This window comes from Zeus faber, assembly GCF_960531495.2.
Source record: "Zeus faber genome assembly, chromosome: 8".
NCBI lineage: Eukaryota > Metazoa > Chordata > Actinopteri > Zeiformes > Zeidae > Zeus > Zeus faber.
In genome coordinates this window covers 10,016,232-10,034,548 of record NC_137195.1, presented here as the reverse complement: position 1 = coordinate 10,034,548, position 18,317 = coordinate 10,016,232, and the positions used below count along the sequence as shown (strand labels likewise).

At 45.4% G+C, this 18,317-nt stretch overlaps 1 protein-coding gene across 1 annotated transcript in view; it reads left to right on the top strand.

Annotated features, from left to right (window-relative positions):
• The first annotated feature begins 1,265 nt into the window (after positions 1–1,265).
• The window catches only part of aplp1 (amyloid beta (A4) precursor-like protein 1), a 32,625-nt gene continuing 15,573 nt past the window's right edge, over positions 1,266–18,317 (top strand). Inside the window, exon 1 of the mRNA XM_080005556.1 lies at positions 1,266–1,431. Coding sequence (XP_079861682.1) covers positions 1,366–1,431 — 66 coding nt within the window. The 5' untranslated portion in view covers positions 1,266–1,365. The remainder of the gene's footprint in view (positions 1,432–18,317) is intronic.

Sequence of the window (18,317 nt, the reverse complement as noted above, 5' to 3'; positions counted from 1 at the left end):
GTCCAAATCACCCACTGGAAACAGTGGTGAAAAGTAACTGTAACAAACTATATTTCGTTTTGGTGACTTTAGCTCCACTACACATTTCAAAGCAAGTATCCATACGGTTGTTGTTTTTTGTTTGTTTGTTTGTTTTTGTTTTGTTCTCCTACGTGTCGAGTAGTCGCGTTACTTAAGTTAAATAAAAATAGATGAATAAACAGGATTAGTATAAAAAGTAAACCAAAGCAAATTATATATATATATAAAACAGGGACTGGATCTATCAAATTGCTTACTAAGTGAAACTAAACTAAACAAGCCATGAAATCATAAGTAAGTAAGTATTATAGACTGTTATATCAGGACCCTAGATATGACAAGTACTATTAATTGTAATATTTTATGAATGTCTTTGTGAACAAGCATTTACATACTTTTTACTTAAGTATAAGTATAAATGAGGTACTTTTTTCACTTTTACTAAAGTAAATGCTCTGAGTTGTTCTTCCGTCACACCTTCAGGGACAAACCTATTTACGGCGTTACCAACAGATGTCGTAAAAATACAGACCGTCGCCACGTGTTCGCCCCTTCAAACGTCTTCCACTTAAAGTTATTATTGCGTCTCAACCACAACCGAGAATGATTAATATTTAGAATAAGTATTTAATCATATTCATCACATTGCATTACGCCATTTTGCAGACACTTCTGTCCAAAGACTTACAATAAGTACATTTTGTCATGGTATCAAACTATTCTATATATTATATACTGTATAATTACATATATTTCCCACTGAGCTGTTGTAACGGGGGGTTAATCAAGCATTCATTGTTTTACTTGAGTTTAGGCGCTTTCAAGCAACACAAGGACATTTTACAAAAAATAAAAATAAAAAAAACATTATTATTATTATTATTATTATTATTATTATTAATACTACTACTACTACTACTACTACTACTAATAATAATAATAATAATGATAATAATAATAATAATAATAATAATAATAATAATAATAATAATAATAATAATGAATGAATGAATGAATGAATGAATGAACGAATGCATGCATGAAAATCTAACGTACTTGTGCATTACCTACCTGTGTCCGGCAGATGTCGCCCTGCACCAAGCCGAACGGGCGGACGGGGGGGGGGGGGGATAAGAGCCCTCGCAGCCGCAGTTGGGACGCTGGAAAAGGGCTTGGTTCTCTGGGAGAGGCAGCGCACATCCATAATACAGAGGAGACCGGAGAGGAGCAGGGCCCACCTCGAACCAGCCCATGTAGCAAGATATCTTGGAACTACATTATATATAAAAAGAGGAGGAAAAAAAACCATACATTTGTCATATAGAGAAGAAGGAAGGCTTCAGAATGGGACATACCATATTTCCTATGTTGATGGCGGCATTGACCGTTGGCATGTGGAAAAACGTCGAGGTAAGAGCAGAAGACTTTGGATGAGCTGGAATGATGGCGCACTATCATTTGAAATTGCACGAATGCATCAATTCCGTTGCATTATTATACCGTATAAAAGTGTGGGTGGGGGCCGTTCCGTGCTGGATCTCAGCGGCTGACGCGCATTTTCTCATCGAGGACGGATTTAATTTGCAAATGCATGCACGGGCACGGTCCACAAATCAATCTGATGTCAACCAGAGTGATGGTACGTTACATGAAAAAAAACAAAAAAAAAAGAAAAACGAAAATGAAATGCTGGTGGTAGATTGGAAATGCAGTCCTTGGGAAAAGACTGAATAGACAGAAATGTCCACACCGTGCCATACAATTGTATGATGCTTTTTCTGGGCCTATTATTTGACATTAAAATGGCAATGGCACCTCTAAATGGAGAGGGGCAGAGATAGAGGTAGTCCCATATTATTTATACCTCTTACCCCACACGATTTAGGTACAAGGAAAGGCAAATGCATTTACTTTTACTATTTGAATATTACTGAATATTTGAATAATACTGTTGAATATTGTAGCCTTGTGGTGGAACAGTCAAGGTAGAATTCATGCATATTGGAAAATGTAGAAAAATACTCCATGTTTCCATTTGTGTCATTTCTATATAAAATCCCATAGCTTCAATCACATGAGGTAAAAAAAAAAATAATGTTGTGAACTGGCATTTCAATAGAAGCACCTTATAGTTAAAACCGTTTTTGTCCAAATGATTTTGCCAGTTACCATGACAATCCAAAATACGTGGCAAAGGGTTGGCCAGATGACACAAGCAGTTACACAGGATATTTAAAATATTAAAACAATGACGACGAAGGGGTTTCCTGTCTCTTTGTGAAGAACGTCAAACAAAGAATGACCTTGGCATATGATGTTACTGAACCTGATTTTTATTTTTATTTTTTTTTAAGTATGTATAAAAAGCTCTATGCTGATGAGGTCTGGGGTCATTCACATTGCATCTGTGTCCAGTGGGCTGTAGAAATGGAATCAGCGGGATTTAGGATGCATTGGCCCTCAGCACGGTCCTCCCCATCTCCTCCACCTACAGGCCCCGCTCCAATCAGGGAAACGTGCATCGTGGAGGTCGGATGCGTTATTGTGTGATGTGCATCGTTTGCTCGGGTCTTGACTCGTCCAGTGCGAATGTGAATGTGTGTAAACGTCCGGTGTGTGGGTGTGAGTGTGCATTAATTTGGGGCGGAAATGGAAACGTCGTGTGACACCCTCCCAGGACCTCTCTACTACTTTGAACATTATTGACCGAGCGTTATGGACGGCGTCCTCCAGATGTTGTGCTTTACAACTATATGGCACCATATCCTGGTTGCCCTTGAAATGTGACAGCATCCCAAGTAACCCAGCATCTGGTCTACCCCCAAAAAGACGATTAGTGCCTTTTTTTTTTTTTTCTTCTATTCCACATTTTTTTCAAGGCGAGTGCGAGTGTGCGTTTCCGTTCGGTTATCATTTCAGTGATGTAAGAGCCTTAGCAGGATTATTGCGATGCTGAGGAACATGGTTTAAGCTTCACTCAAGGAGACCTGCCCATGGAGGTTTACAGTGGAGATTACACTGTGAGAGGGCTGGCTAGCTGGATTACACCCTGCTATTAGTTTGAATAGGACTGATTTCTTCAGTTTGGTTGACGTTCATTCAATTTGGCTTCAAATGAGATTATTTTGGAAGCATAGTTTATTGTTTAATATCGGTGTTTGTCGGTGCAACAGGATGGCCTCAGATGAGAGCGTAATTGCATTTTGTAAATTAAATTTCCAGACTGTATTGTTGTGGTGGGTATTAGCCCGTGCACATTAAATAAAGCCCGTAATAAATACTGTAACAAGCTTAGCAGAATTTTTTTTTTTTGTGACCACTCAAACGTGCTACTACCTTCATGTGTCATTTATTTGCCAACGGAGCACTATTTGGCTGATGCATTTGCAAACAAAGTAATGGCTTGTGCAAAGGCCTTAGGTTTTAAGGGCATTAACCTCGCTCAGACAACCTCAGACATTTCAAAATTCGACACCGTGGAATTCACTGATTTTGCACAGGAAATCATCGCCAAGGGGTCATTACAGTAAAAAAAACCTGCGAAAAGGACGATTTTACCGCTTGTATACACTGAACGAGCGTTGTCGTAAATCAAAGGGGGAGAGATGTTGGATAGCTATACGCTGTATATGTGTTGAATTTACCAAAGTTAAATAGCTGCAGACCTAACACAAGCCAGACAGCAGGAGCGGAGAGAAGAGAGAAGCTACAGATGCAGAAATGCTGTGGTGGTTGCCCAAGAAAAAAAAAAAAAAAAAAAAAAAAAAAAAAACGCCCTAAAAACTTCAGAAAAACCGACGTGCAAGAAAGAGAAGCAGATGGACGAGAGCAGGTTTCGTGCAGAGAAAGGAAGGAAAGGGTGGGGTGGGGGGGGGTCGGGGGGTGGTAATTAGCGCAGGGAGAAAAATAGCTGGAGTGTTTGTTTTCGCTCAGAACACTGTCCTTGGCCTCCCCTCGGCGCCGTCAGGCCTCGCACTGGAGCACGACCGTGCACACTCATGCACCTCCCACTCCCATCTGGCCCCGGACGCAGCTCCGCGAGAGGGATTTTCTCGTTCTCCGGCTCCCCCCCGCTCGCCCTCCGTCGCTCCCCGCCTTTCTGCCTCTTCTCAATTAATCTCGGAGGCCAAAGATAATCGTGTTTCGCTAATGGCTTCCCCTGTGTGTGCTGCACTCCACCATAAGCATGCCAGTGGTCATAGAAAAGCCACTTTTCACCATTTGTGAAAAGTTTGTTTGTTTGTTTGTTTGTTTTTTTCTCTTTCCTGTCTTCCGGCCTTATCTGGGTTCCCCTTCCGTGTTCGCGGAGTGAAACACGTCGAACCTGAACCTTGAACCCCGTGCAGACGGGACAAAATGAAAGAGCCGCAGAGTTTCTTTTTTTTTTTTTTTGGGAGGAAGTTCACCAGAGGGAAAGGAATGCTGTAAAGGTGCGTCAATGATCAAGCCGTTACCAGAGGTGACAGCAGAACGAAAGACGTCTCCTTGGCGGGGTTTTTTTTTTTTTTTTTACATTTTTTTATGAGCGCTACAGAGAATTCCTGTGATTACTGGGACAGTGCCTGGTGCCGTGTGGTACAGAGGCCTATCCGGGGTTTTGTACAACATGGTGCTGTATGTGTGTGTGTGCGTGTGTGTGTGCGTGCGCGCGTCTGTGTGGGCATGTGTGTGCGTGCGTGTGCGGGAATGCACTTGTTAACTCCAACCGCAGCGAGTATTCTTTCTGAGAAGTGTATTTTTCAATGAGAAACGTCATAATTTAACTAAAAATAATGAAAGAGAAGCATGAATTCTCAACCGGTATAAATCAGTTGATGGCCATATGTCCTTTTATATCACATCGCTCCGTATATGAGACTTTTTCATGCCTCGTATACAGCTAAAAAAAAAAAAAAAGTCACACGATCATGATTATTTCTCGCCTCACAAAAGCCCTTCACCGTTGCGAGACTTGAAAAATTGGCAGGTGTTTTCAAGATGGATGGCTCCCTTCAACGCCTCTAATCTAAAGCCCCCTAAAGCTGGCTTTCACCCCCAGAGCGTCCCCGCCCCGCGGCAGGCGTGCGTCCCCCGGGTTGCCCCGCCCCGCTCGCGTCGACGTGAACATCTCTCGTCTCCCACGTTGCGGTATGCCCGCCGCCGCCCCCCCGGAAGAAGCCCCCGCATCGCCGATCCCGCTCACATCCCTGCTCCCTGCGCCGCTGGCGCCGCCGCCGGGGAGTCTGGCAGGACGGAGATATCGCTTGTGACCCAAGGTCTCCATGCCCCGCACGTTAACGGGCTCGGCGAGCCTCACGTCCGGGATTTCCGCGGAAGTTTTTCAAAGCCGGCGCCGACAGAAGTTGCCCGGCCGGGGAGCACTCGCAGCGGAGGCCCCCCCCCACCGCCGCGAAAATATCTGCAGTGTGCTGATAGCGGCTGTTCCCCCAAATCCAGGAGAAAGGGAGTGAGGGACAAACGCCAGACGGAGAGAGAGCGAGAGAGAGAGAGAGAGAGAGAGAGACACCGCATTGAGTTTGGGCAGCCGTACGCGGGGCTGCTCCCGGCACGTGACGGGTCTGGAGAGGCGGAGACGCAACGGAGCGGCCAGGCCACGGAGCGCGGTCCCCGGGGCCCCGAGCGAGTACCTGGGAAGGCGTAGATATCTACGTCCGCCGAGGAGAGGCGCTCGCGGGGGGGGAAGAAGAAGGGAGGAGAGAAAAACCCCAAAGGGCCACAGTGAGACGCGGCGCGACGGAAGATCCGCGGGGGGTCGCTTTCCCGCCACGGCGCGATAGGTTGTTTCGGGCGGTTGTCGAGACCAAAGCAAACGCGTGATTGGGGTGAATGACAGGGCGGACACGACTCGCGGATGTATGTTTTCAGTCAGTGGTCCTTTTTGGGCCTTCTCACTACAGCAACACTGACGGTGGCGGCGGCACACCCAGAAACATAGAAACGTACACGGCCATATGTACGGGTCAGAGGCGAGCGGATAACTCAGACACACACACACACACACACACACACACACACACATATTTACCACACAGCCACTTCTTTAAAAAGACGGCACGTTGCAGAAGGTGTATCAATTATTGAAGACCTCGGGAAGGCCCGGGCTCCGGCTTGTCAGCGGGGCTTTGGAGCACTTGTCACGAACCCCCCCCCGCCCGGCCTTGTCGCTCTCCTCACGCAACCTCCATCTCCATCTCCATCCCCGTCTCCATCCCCGTCCCCGTCTCCGTCTCCATCTCCGTCTTCATCATTCTTCCTCGATCCCTTCCTCCTCTCCTCTCCTCGGGCTCCTCCGGTGGTTCTCCTTCGCGCCCTTGCTTGGCCCCGGGGGCCCCCGACCTAAACTCTTGCGACACAAAACAAATTTTCCCCCCTCCGCCTGCCAACTGCGTGCCCCCACCCACCCCCCATCCCCCTGGACAACCCCCCCCGGAGGGGAGGGTTGTCCTGGAGACTGCTCCCTATCTCAGCTATTCCCTGCTATTCCCCTTTCATTACATATAGACCTACTTTGTCCACCCTTTAAATATTCATGCGCCACAGTCTCCCCCCCTCGCTTCTCTTATCCTCTCCATCCCTGGATGCTCTCATCCTTAAATAGACGATTTTTCCTCCTTCCCTTTCTGCCGCCCGGGCCTGGTTGCCGTCCGTTGTCACCTGATCTTGCTTCCGCGGCGGGATTCCGGCGAGACGACGTTTGTGCATATTTGCACGTCTGTTTAGATATACATGCCACTTATCAGGTATTTATTATTCCTTCTGCACAGTACGCCGTGTCCTGCGTTCTCTCGAGATTGTCGTGTATATTTTTCCGTCAGATTTACATTTCCTCTTGGATTTCCTCCCGGATGTCGGCCGCGCCACCGAGAACCTGGCAAATAAAAAAAACTTTGAACTTTGAACCTCGGGCCGCTGCGTACCCGCCGGCCCGCCCGGAATGGAAACTGGGTCGTGGCCGTAGACTAACGTGGCTCCTTTCTAATCAGGAACAAAACAATCTGGCCGTGGACGGCACGAGGCGGCCGGTGTTTCATACCCCCCCCCCCCCCCCCCCGCCTTCGGTCCGCGCGGCACGACAAGCGCCAAAGCCGAGCCGTGTCGGTTAACACGCGATACTCGGCGAAGCGCGGCTGGCAAATTGGATATTTCAGATGAATCTAGCTGTGGCTTAAAAAACAAATACCAAAATGTAATAAATGTAAAAAGCCCAAATGGAGGATGCAGGACCTGGTAAGGGGTCCTTTTACAGATTGTCTGAATGATTAAACCATATTCCTTTTGGTTGGTCAGTCTATTGGGACTTTGTGGCCCTTAGGAAATTAGATAATACTAATATTTAATCTACTGAGTGATTCTGCATCACAGACTGGCAGACTGTGCCGGCAGCACACATTATCTCACCAGCGGGGCCAGACAAAAAAGAAACAGAAAAAAAAACAACATTTAGAGGCTCAAGACAACAAAGGACATGACCACTTTGAATTATCTGGATCTCTCCCTTTTTTTATTTTTTTTATTTTATTTTTATTTAACATCTTCCTTATATTCTTACTGCAAAATTGTGCAAACTGTCTCATAGCACGAATACACAATTGATAAGGAATGTGCCACAGAAGCTAAATTCTACTGAAGATGAATTACTCTCCCCTTGTACAGGAGCAAATATATGTATATTATAAAAATTGAATATGTCAACAATGTCAACAATATTGAAGTTCCGTTTTTGCTAAGAGCATCAATCCACTGCTTTCAGAGAAAACTGCTGCTTTAACAGGTGTTACATAGATTTCCAGTATAATTAAGCATCAGATTGTTTATACAGCACAATGAGCTGTCCATCCCCACTCATTTCCATTGTGTGATGTGTGTTTCAAGTCCTTTGACATTAGAAGGAATTAGGAAACGTCAACTTACAATGAGCGTATAAAGATAAACAGCTGTGCTGCAGTATGCCTGGTATGTCATGGATTTAGAGTGATGAGCTTGATCATTTGATAAAATGTCCATTTCCTCTCATTTTGACTGGGGCTGATGTGCATTTCGAGCCAAATCGTACTCGACGGAAGGCTCGGCAGCGGGGCGGGGTTACCTTGCAGTGAAATGTGGAAAGATAAACAGCTGTGTTATAACACGCTCTCCTGCTGAAGCCGGGGCAACAGGAGGCATACGCAGCCAAGAGAAACTTCGCCCACGGCGGCTGGCGAGCGGTTACAGCGCCTTACGCTCTGAGTGATGAGTGAATTATAACTGTTACGTCAAATCTCTGCTGAATACGTGTTTCTGTTGGTGCAGATGGAGCTTCAGGTTGGACGATTCCATTTAGAGGGAGCTCAGATCGTCAATAATTTCCAGGCAATGTTTTCCTTGTGGACCATACCCTATGTATACTATTTAAATGTTGCAATCATACATTGACATATTTGTGACGATAATATATATATATATATATATATATATATATATATATATATATATATATATATATATATATATGAGATAATGTATATGTACATATATATATATTTATATGAGATAATGTATGTGTGTGTGTGTGTGTGTGTGTTTATTATTATTTTTTTATTTTTTATATTAATATATATATATATATTAATATAAAATTTAAAAATAAAAAAACATCATATGGCTCTTTCAGTATGTTATTTTAAAAAAGGGAAAAATCTAATCTAAGTATCGGGGAAGTTGAATTAGTACTGAAATAGAAAAAACAAACAGGCTAGGCCATGCTGAAGAAACTTAACCAACCCATCAACCCAAACACATGGAGACTGACTATTATTTGAGGATGAGAAAGCAAGAAAGCAAGAGAAAAAGAAAGAAGAGAAAAGCAGATGTGGAGAGAGGGAGATGCTGAGTGACATGTTTGAAATTCTGCTGGGAACCAGTTGCTACGGTAACAGCAAAGGTAGCCGGCTCCTGTGGGTGGTGTTACCATGGCAACCGGCTTCACAGTGGCCAAGTGATGCTGAGCTGGAGAGAGAGAGAGAGAAGGGATGGGGGGGGGTGGGGGGGGGCTGAACAATGCATGCATAGTGTATGTAAAAGCAAGGAAGACACAGGAGGGACGTGTTGTGAACGATGTTTCGTCGGTCTTTCCCCCCACCTCCACTGGGGAGATCGGAGGATCTCTTGGCTTATTTCGCGGCGGCAGCACATCTGTTTATTAAAATAACAGCACATAAACAAGAGCGGCGTGCCAGCAGCGTACTGGGAGACGGACCAAGCGAGACGCCGTTAACCCCAATGTGTCTCCACAGTCGACTGAGGTCAGCTGGTCCCGCTCGGCTTTTTGTCTCGCGCCAATCTCTGTCTCTCTCCCTCTGTCTCTCTCTCTCTCTCTTGCCGTCCCCTCCCTGGGAGTCGGTAAACTTCTGTTCCCACTGTGGTGATACCTCACACCAAGTATTTTAGGCAGCGGTCCAACAGCGGTTTGTGGTAAGGGCCCATCAAGACACAAGACCACAGCGAGATTATAAACAATTTCAGTGAAAGATGTGCGCGAACCACAAATTATTAAACTAATTATTTTATTTCTAAAATACATTTTTTTGTTTGTATTTCTTTATTTGTTTAATTATTTATTTGTTGGTTTATTTATTATTTCATCATCGTTCCTTTTATTTTCACTACTTGTTTTCCACCAGGCCACCCCCTGCCCCCTGTACGCTCAACCCTCCTTTCTTTTTTATATTTGTCTCTTATTCAACACTCATACGGAACACGCTGTACCGCTGAAAGATTTATTTCCAAAGGAGACACAACAGCCGCGTTGTGTGAACGAGCGGCTGGGACACGATCACAACCATGTTTGTGAAAGAGGAGGAAAAAGGAGGAGGAGGACAACAGAAAACTTCGCCGAAAGTTATCACCCCTCCCTTTCTTGTGCTTCTCTTTTTCTCTGCGACGTCGGTTTATTTATTCACTCAACCGAGTTTGCTCTTGACAAAGATCAGTGGACTGGAGTCGTCAGATCAACTCAAAAAAAAAAATGCTTTGATTCATTAAGCCAATATTTTGAGGGGGGGTTTTCTCAACTTAAGATGTAGACCATAACTCCTAAATTTAAAGTTAAGAAACCCCTCAAAAGCTATTGGTTGAACAAATTTAAATGGTTGCTTTTCCTTAAAGAGGACCTATTTTGCTCCCGTTCACACAAGTTAAGATAGGTCTCTCAGGTCCTCAAACATGTTTTTTGAAATGTTTTGATGGAAATACCACTCAGATTATACATTCTAGACATTCTAAACAAGCCTTCAAATCCATCGTGTTTCACTGACACTCTGTTTAAACGGGACCTATTATGCTTATTTTCTGTCGTATATATAATGTTACAACGTCGGATGTTCATATCAGACGTGGCCAAAGTGTCAAATAATGAGGAACACCAATGACAAAGTAATCGCTGTGAGCAAAACCCTCAGGCTTCCGACTGCTCTGGACGCTCGGTTTCCAAAGGTTCTTTTCTGCTCGTCACGGATTTCTTCACATGGTCGTCTGCTCCATCCCATCTGCTCTGAGTTTCTCCAAACAAAACCAATAAAAATTGTGTTTTTATTATTATTATTATTATTATTATTATTATTATTATTATTATTATATATTTCCTTATTTGAGTTTACTGTACACGAAACAAAACAAATGCGAGGGTCCCGCTGCGTTGCGGTGCGGATATTAACCCTAACCCACCACAAGCCTGGAGCACGGCAACCACAGTCAGAGCAAACCTTTAAATGAGGCCTTGTAGATCTAATATGAGTGACGATTCAGCAACTGGATTGCTCATTTCTTGCCTCAAATTCGATCCCCTGATAAGGTGAAATCGGTTAAAGTTTACTGAATTAATAAAATGGAGTAAAGCTCAATCCCCATTGGCTCAGAGAACCCTGAACTTGTGCTCAAACCCCATTGGCTCAGAACTAGGGGCTTGGCCGCTCATTCGCAAAGCTACACACACTGAAACAGGCCGTTTTGGAACAGTCCAGGTTTATAGGCATCTCATAATGGCTGGAATGTATAATCTGAGTGATATTTTCAGCAAAAAAAAACAAACCCAAAAAACATGTTTTGGGGACCTCAGAGACCTATATTAATATGAGAAAATAGGTGCATAATGGTCGCCTTTAAATGGGAGGAGCCACACCCCGAGGCCCTGAGTTCCTTGAGCCAGTGGACTAAAAGATCCCCAACCTGACAGACCCCTGTTTTAGTAAGATGGTTGGAAGGAAAGGCACAAAGGCAGAGCATTTCCGTTTGTTTTTTTTGTTTTTTCCAAATTCGAATATCAATTCTCAACATTGGACAAATATAAGCCCAAATAACAGCCATGTTTAAGCAGGCACCACTGTGTGATTTTAGCGGCAAAAATAAGTAACTAGTTTCCCAGCATTATTTTCTACAATCATGGCAAGAGAATAACGTGGCAACACACTGTTTAAATTAGTCACATATTCAAGAATAAATGACTTAATTTAGCCGGTCGGAAAAATGAGAACAGAAAGTCCAGACGACTGGCGGATTTTTTTTCTGGGCACGATATGAATATTCATTAGGTATGCGTTCTGAACACCCCCTCATTGGTTCAATTGTTCAACCAATAAAGGTGGAATTGGTGGAGGAAGAAAATGCCCCAACATCAAAGAAGCAGAGGACTTTAATTTTTCCATAAATAAAGACATTTCCACCCCAAATGAATGCAGAAAAGGCACAAATTGATGCAACAAAAATTTACCAGAATGCCGGAAAATATGTGTTTGACGATCAACACTTCACGGGGGAGGACCCCCAGATCCCCAGCTTCGTGTGTTGCCCCCAATGCTGAAACGAAACCTACAACGCAGCATATTTGGGTTGCTAAAATTCAACAGGTTATGCTGGAAATGCCATTTTAAAATCGTACATGTGCCCTTGTTTTTACTCTGAGCACCTGCCCCTCTTAAGGTCTCTGCACGGGCCTGCTGGACACACACACACGCACACACACACACACACACAGAAAGAAACACACAGCAAAAACTTACATTTCCATCGTCTGACGTTCTGTCACGGACGTTGGTATTAATTTCTCTTTCTTTTACAAGATTTGTGCTGGTCTGTAAGCCAACCACAGAGCAAGCCAACTTCCCATGCAAGCTCTTAGCTTCAATGCTCGCGGTGGGGGTTTCTAAGACAGGGGTTCTAATTAGAATGACAGCCTCGTGGCAGCAAGACGGAATGGTTCATTTAAGGACATGTTTTCTGAAACAGACAGCTCACAGCCGGGGCTGTCTTCCACAGTTTGTGTGTCAGTGGACCCGTCAGAGACTCAAATGTATGTGCGCAAGCACTGAAAAAGGTGAGTTTTGCATAATAGGTCCCCTTGTAGTCGATCCAGTGATTCATTTGTTTTTCCAGGTAGTTCTCCCAAAAGACTCTGGGCCGGCGGATTGATCCTAACAGATAGATATGCCCCTGATTCACCCCAAAAAAACACAGGAGTCGTGACGGCTTTGTTGCGGGTATCAAACAGCCACGCAGTGTGTGTGTGTGTGTGTGTGTGTGTGTGTTCAGTTCTCACACTCGGTTGAGTAAGATGGTAAGAAGCAGAGTGGGAAGAAACATGACACCTCAATGCATCTTAAGAGAAAGCAGATTTTGTCCAGGGAAACAAAAGACTTCAAAACAGATTGGCTGCAAAGACAAGAGAATCTGGCAGAGTGTGAGGCTTAGGAGGCAGAGGAAAGGAAGACGAGCGGCAGGAGAGAGACGCGTCAGATCAGACGGATGCCGGAGGAGGAGAATACTTACATTTTAGTCGTGTAGTCCCTTCCGTGTGCAGATCTGCTTTATGCATTTACATCCTGAAGGAACATCAGGTGGCTTCAAAGTGGAAATCCATGAGCCTGTGTTGGGCACAACAAGTCGCAAAACAGCCTATAGAGGAGCACGTGCGTAATACAAATAAATGACCGGCTGTTTATTTTATAAAGTTACAGCTCAATTAAGAATTACAAACGTGATTTTTCAAACTAAATAATCTTACGGATTACCACTTTAAAATATATAGGCTCCCATTTCCACAAACAGAAAAATGTGAGCCTTAATTTTCCTCCTGAGGTTTAATGCGGGTTTCTTAACCTCAAATTGCAGATTTCGTTCCAGATGAATCACTAATTTCACACTGGAAACATATTCAGAGCAAATGCATGACTTTCCTCCTCACTGTGTGATTTAAAATGCCAATTTTTATCATTTGGCACAGATAATTTTGCTGAATAGCAGAATTACAACTTGATGTCTTCTTCCACATCAGGAGGTATTGAATATTGTTGCATAAGAAAGCACATTTTATCCTCCCAAAACTGTGACAATCCATAAAATATGCTGAGGCGGGGAATATTTCTCATTTGAAACTTGGAAAAAACAGATTTGAAATCCATATTAAGCCCCTCAAATGTACTTATGTGTATGTGTCAGTTTCAATCTAAACGCTCAAAAAGCCCCGATTCAGTGGCCATTGTGTCGATATTAGGCTTTTTTTCAGAGGGTTCGGCAGAGCTCAACTCTCAGCTAAGCCTTTGATTCCTCAAATCCCCTGAGGTAACACTTCTGCTTGAAATCACATCAACAGAGTATTTCGGCATTAGCATGATCTCTGTGTTGCGGTGCTCAAGGACATTCACACTGTTACACAACAGCGGAGATTTGCCAGTGGGGTCCGCGGAGTGTGGATCCTGTTCGGGGTCGAGCGATGGCTCAATACCAGCGTTTGTATTTATTAATGTCACGATAACGGAGCGTTTGAGATCCCGCATGCAGACGACGGGTTTTAGGAGGCACTCAAGAGGCTTTACCGGCTCCCCTCGCTTAGAAGAGCGGGTTTACAAAGGTCAGGAATATTTATGGGCTACTTTTTGAGATGACGCACTGAACACCAAAGCCTTAATAACTTATTGCAACGCGAAAGGCAAACAGCATTCTTCTCACGCCTACGTGGGCGGACAGGAACGTGGGAGAAGAACTGGAAGTCCTCAAAATGTTCAAAAAACAAGAGACTCCCACATGCTGTCTAAACTTGCAATTCAAATAAATATCTTGAAGAAACTTGCCCTTCGGCACATGGGACGCACTCCCTGCATCCCATGGTTGTCTACCATGAGTCCCGACCCGACGCATTAACCCTCAATTTTTGCATGTTGGCGTGAAGCGCCCTGACGAGCTCTAGTTGTCCAACTGGAACGAGAGCGAGCGCTGGTGCAGCCCTCCACCTCAGACCTCCACCTCAGACCTCCAAAGCGAGTCAAAGACAGCCGAAATGCAAACAGAGAGTGTTGACCCAGTGTGCGTTGCATGTGCTACCTTGATTATTTGGCTCCTATGATGATGAACACATTGGCAAAAAGAAAGACTATGGAGAAGAAGGAGGTGGAGTATAATATACATATTATATTGTATTGTATTATATTATATTATATTGCCAATTCAATATCAACCATTTTCTATGTATTATTGTTTTTTTTATTACTCCATTGTGATCACCTATCCCCTATCTATCTGTCTATCAGTCTACTATCTATCTATCTCTCTATCTCTATCTATCTATCTCTATCTATCTATCTATCTATCTATCTGTCTATCTATCTATCTATCTATCTGTCTATCAGTCTACTATCTATCTATCTCTCTATCTCTATCTATCTCTATCTATCTATCTATCTATCTATCTATCTATCTATCTATCTATCTATCTATCTATCTATCTATCTATCTGTCTGTCTGTCTGTCTGTCTGTCTGTCTGTCTGTCTGTCTGTCTGTCTGTCTGTCTGTCTGTCTGTCTGTCTGTCTGTCTGTCTACTGGGTCTGTGTGCAGTGGGGGAACCTCATTTACAGTGGCATTTTCTCCATTTTCCAGGCTGAGTTTCTGAAAATGAATTCGGTCGATGCCTGACGTGGGAAACGCTGGCGCGGAGATGTGTGAAAAAAATAATCCGCGTTGCCTGTATTTTGGGCCTCTCACCAGAGGACAGAACACACGCACAGCATGGTCTGATGACACTCAGTGACTCAGAAAAGGCATTTGTTGGTGTAGGTGGTGCTGGGGGACTGGGCTGGAGCTCATCGCTTCGAAGAAAAAGAAACATAAAACTCCTTGTCATCATCTCTGGCCTGGATGTGAATGGTGGTTGTAGTTTTGGGTGGAGGGAAGGAGAGCCTCGGTGAGCCCCGTTGAACTAGCGTGAAACAGCTAATCACGACCGACCTTTCACCGTGGGTTAAAGGGAATTTGGCGCGGAAACGTGTTTGATTCATTTGTCAATTTGAAATCAAATTCACACAGGAGGGGCGGCAAAACAGAGGAGCCGTTTTTTTGTTTGTTTGTTTTTTTTTTTGTTTCTCATTTATTTAGTAAAATTCTTGAATGATCTGTTTGTGGCCGCGTGGGAGTGTGAGCGAAGTTCGAAGACCCCGGGTCAGTCCCATGATGCCGTCCAGAGGCTCTGTCCGGTGGCCATGTATGGTCTTGTGACTCCAGAAGCAGACAGAGACCTTTACAGAAGGCAGAGATCTCCAGAAGATGGAGAACACTGCCGCTCTCAGCCGGTGGAGCGATGGCAGGTTGTGATAAAGACCCAGAGAATTCTCTGCGTTTGGCCCTGAATAAACAGGCTCTGTGCGACCACGGGGCCGCAAACAGCTATCAACGCAGCCTCCGCTGGCCGACATGTTTGGTACATTTTTTTATTCCAAATTAAATTAAATATTACAAGCTGAGATTTGGCTGATGTTTCAGTCTAAGATGGAAGGGAGGGCCGGGTGGGGTTTGGGTTGGGGGGGAGCGGGGGGGTTGGGGGGGGGGGGGTCATTGTGATTATGGGGCCATCTGCTCCCAGTGTGCCCAGCTGGAGGCAGGTCTGCAGTAATCTGGAATGATGAAGCCTGATTTAGTCAAGGCTGTGATGTAAGCACATCTTTACACCCCCCCACCCCCACCCCCTAACCACACACACACACACACACACACTCCATTGAAATGTTTAATATGAACAATTCAATTTGGTTTGTGAAAAGTAAATAAAATGTACGGCACATATTATTTGCCAGTCTCCGTAACGCTCTCAGTAAAACCATGGATATTTAGTCGAGTCTATCAAGCTTATTGATGAGCGTCAATGTTCGAGCAGAGAGAGACTCTGCAGCTCCTTTGTCCGCTCCCGGCAGGCTGGTGCTACGCTCCTCTATTAGAGGCCAACTACGCCAGGAAGAGCCCTGATGGAGCCGATGAATAATTAATAGTCCTGATTACAATAAAGAATGCACCCAAATCTATCCCAGCGTTTAGCGGCCAGCCCCGGGGAGGGAGGAGGGACAGAGGAGGCGTCGGGCGTCGGGCGTGAAGCGTGCGAGGGAGGAGGGGTGAGGGGAGGGCGGGGGTGGGGGTGGGGGGATGATGGAGCTCAGCGGAGAGAGGAGGTAGAAAGGGATGAGAGAGGGAAAGGATGGAGAGATGGAGGGAGGGGCTCTTGGAGGAGGCAGACACCCACTATTCAGCCATCTGTGCTGCAGTGAACCACAAAGGCAGGCATAGGACGGCACAGCCTGTGTGTGTGTGCGTGTGTGTGTATGTGTGTGTGTGTGTGTGTGTGTGTGTGTGTGTGTGTGTGTGTGTGTGTGTCTATTAACTTGAGAAGTGCACAGACACGTACACAGAAAAACAATGTTGTAAATAATAATGTGCTATAGCTCCGCCACTGGCTGCCAGGTAGGATTAACCCTTTGGTTCCTTGTTGGGTTTTTTGCTCCTATTTGCGGAAAAACTCATTAGAGTCCACGTCTGAGCTGGATCCGTGTTAACACACTGTACGGCCGGAGCCGCGGCCACGACACTATTTAAACCGGGACATGGTTGTCAGAGCACGGCAGTGCCGGAGGAGATTGGGTTTAATAGGAAGCTCCAGCTCATTAACATTAATGGGAAATATATCAAATGCATGGTGTTGGGGAAACCTGTAGAGAGTGATGGAGGTGATGGAGGTGACGGAGGCGGGTCGTGCCTCGCCTCAGAGGGCCGGGAGATTGCATCATTATGGAGAATGATGTCATTCCGCAACACGAGGGCGGAACAGGTGCTCAAAGTTTAATTAGCGCAGGCTGAATATGTAAATTCACAGCCGTGCAATGTGTGTGTGTGTGTGTGTGTGTGTGTGTGTGTGTGTGTGTGTGTGTGTGTGTGTGTGTGTGTGTGTGTGTGTGTGTGTGTGTGTGTGTGTGTGTGTGTGTGTGTGCGTACACGTGTGTGTGCGTACACGTGTGTGCGCACGCCTGCATGCCTGCCATTGCTGTGTTGTATATCCGCTCTCCACAAGTTACCACTTACTACATCAGTCGTTCCTGACCTTTTCCAGAACATTCTTTGTGCTCCTCGGTGGAGGAAAGGGCCTCGGGTGGATGTATTCGCCTGTGACGCCATTAAACTTCACGAGGTCGCAGAGACACGGAGTGGCTGCTGGCATCGAGCGCACAGTAGATGTTGAGACGTACTGTAGAGAACAATAACATATCAAGGGAGCCGTAGCGCTCAGAAGGAACCCGGCAGAAAGGCAGGAAAGCCAATCAATGTCTCCGGGTTTCTGTCAACAGGCCATAATTAATGATGCGGCGGGCTCTGCAGCGAGGAGCTGTCAGGCCGCTCTGCTCCGTCCGCCCGCTCAGCCTTCTCAGCACCGACATCTACGTGGCAGCCAAGATCGGGCTGCAGGGGTGGGGCAGCATCACTCAGCACGCGCGCACACACACACACACACACAAGCACACATGCACACACACTAAACAGAAACACACACACACACATACTCACCTCAGCACATGCAGTTCTTCGGTCTTAACCATCCAATTAAGGCGCGGGCCGTGGGGAGGACGGGGAGCAGCCTCCGCTCCCCCTGCAGTAGCAGTGGCAGCAGCAGCAGCAGCAGCAGCAGCAGCAGCAGCAGCAGCAGCAGCAGCAGGGTGGGTGTTGACAGATTCGGGAGTGCTCTGGTGAAGCCGACTGGATCGGGGAACCTCAGCGATGGAGACAGAGACACCGGGAGTGTTTTTTTCTACCACGGAGCCTTTATAAATACAAGGGATCTGATGCCTCGGAAAATCAAATAACAGCCCAAAATCGAATGAAAGCCGAACACAGCAAAATCTCTGTCAGTCGAGAGGAGGAGAGTTGCCTGCGTAGATTCATTCGCATTATATCAAAGTAATAATGTGATTATTACATCCAGCATGCCAAAAAGAAGAATTTTGGATGTGAACGTAA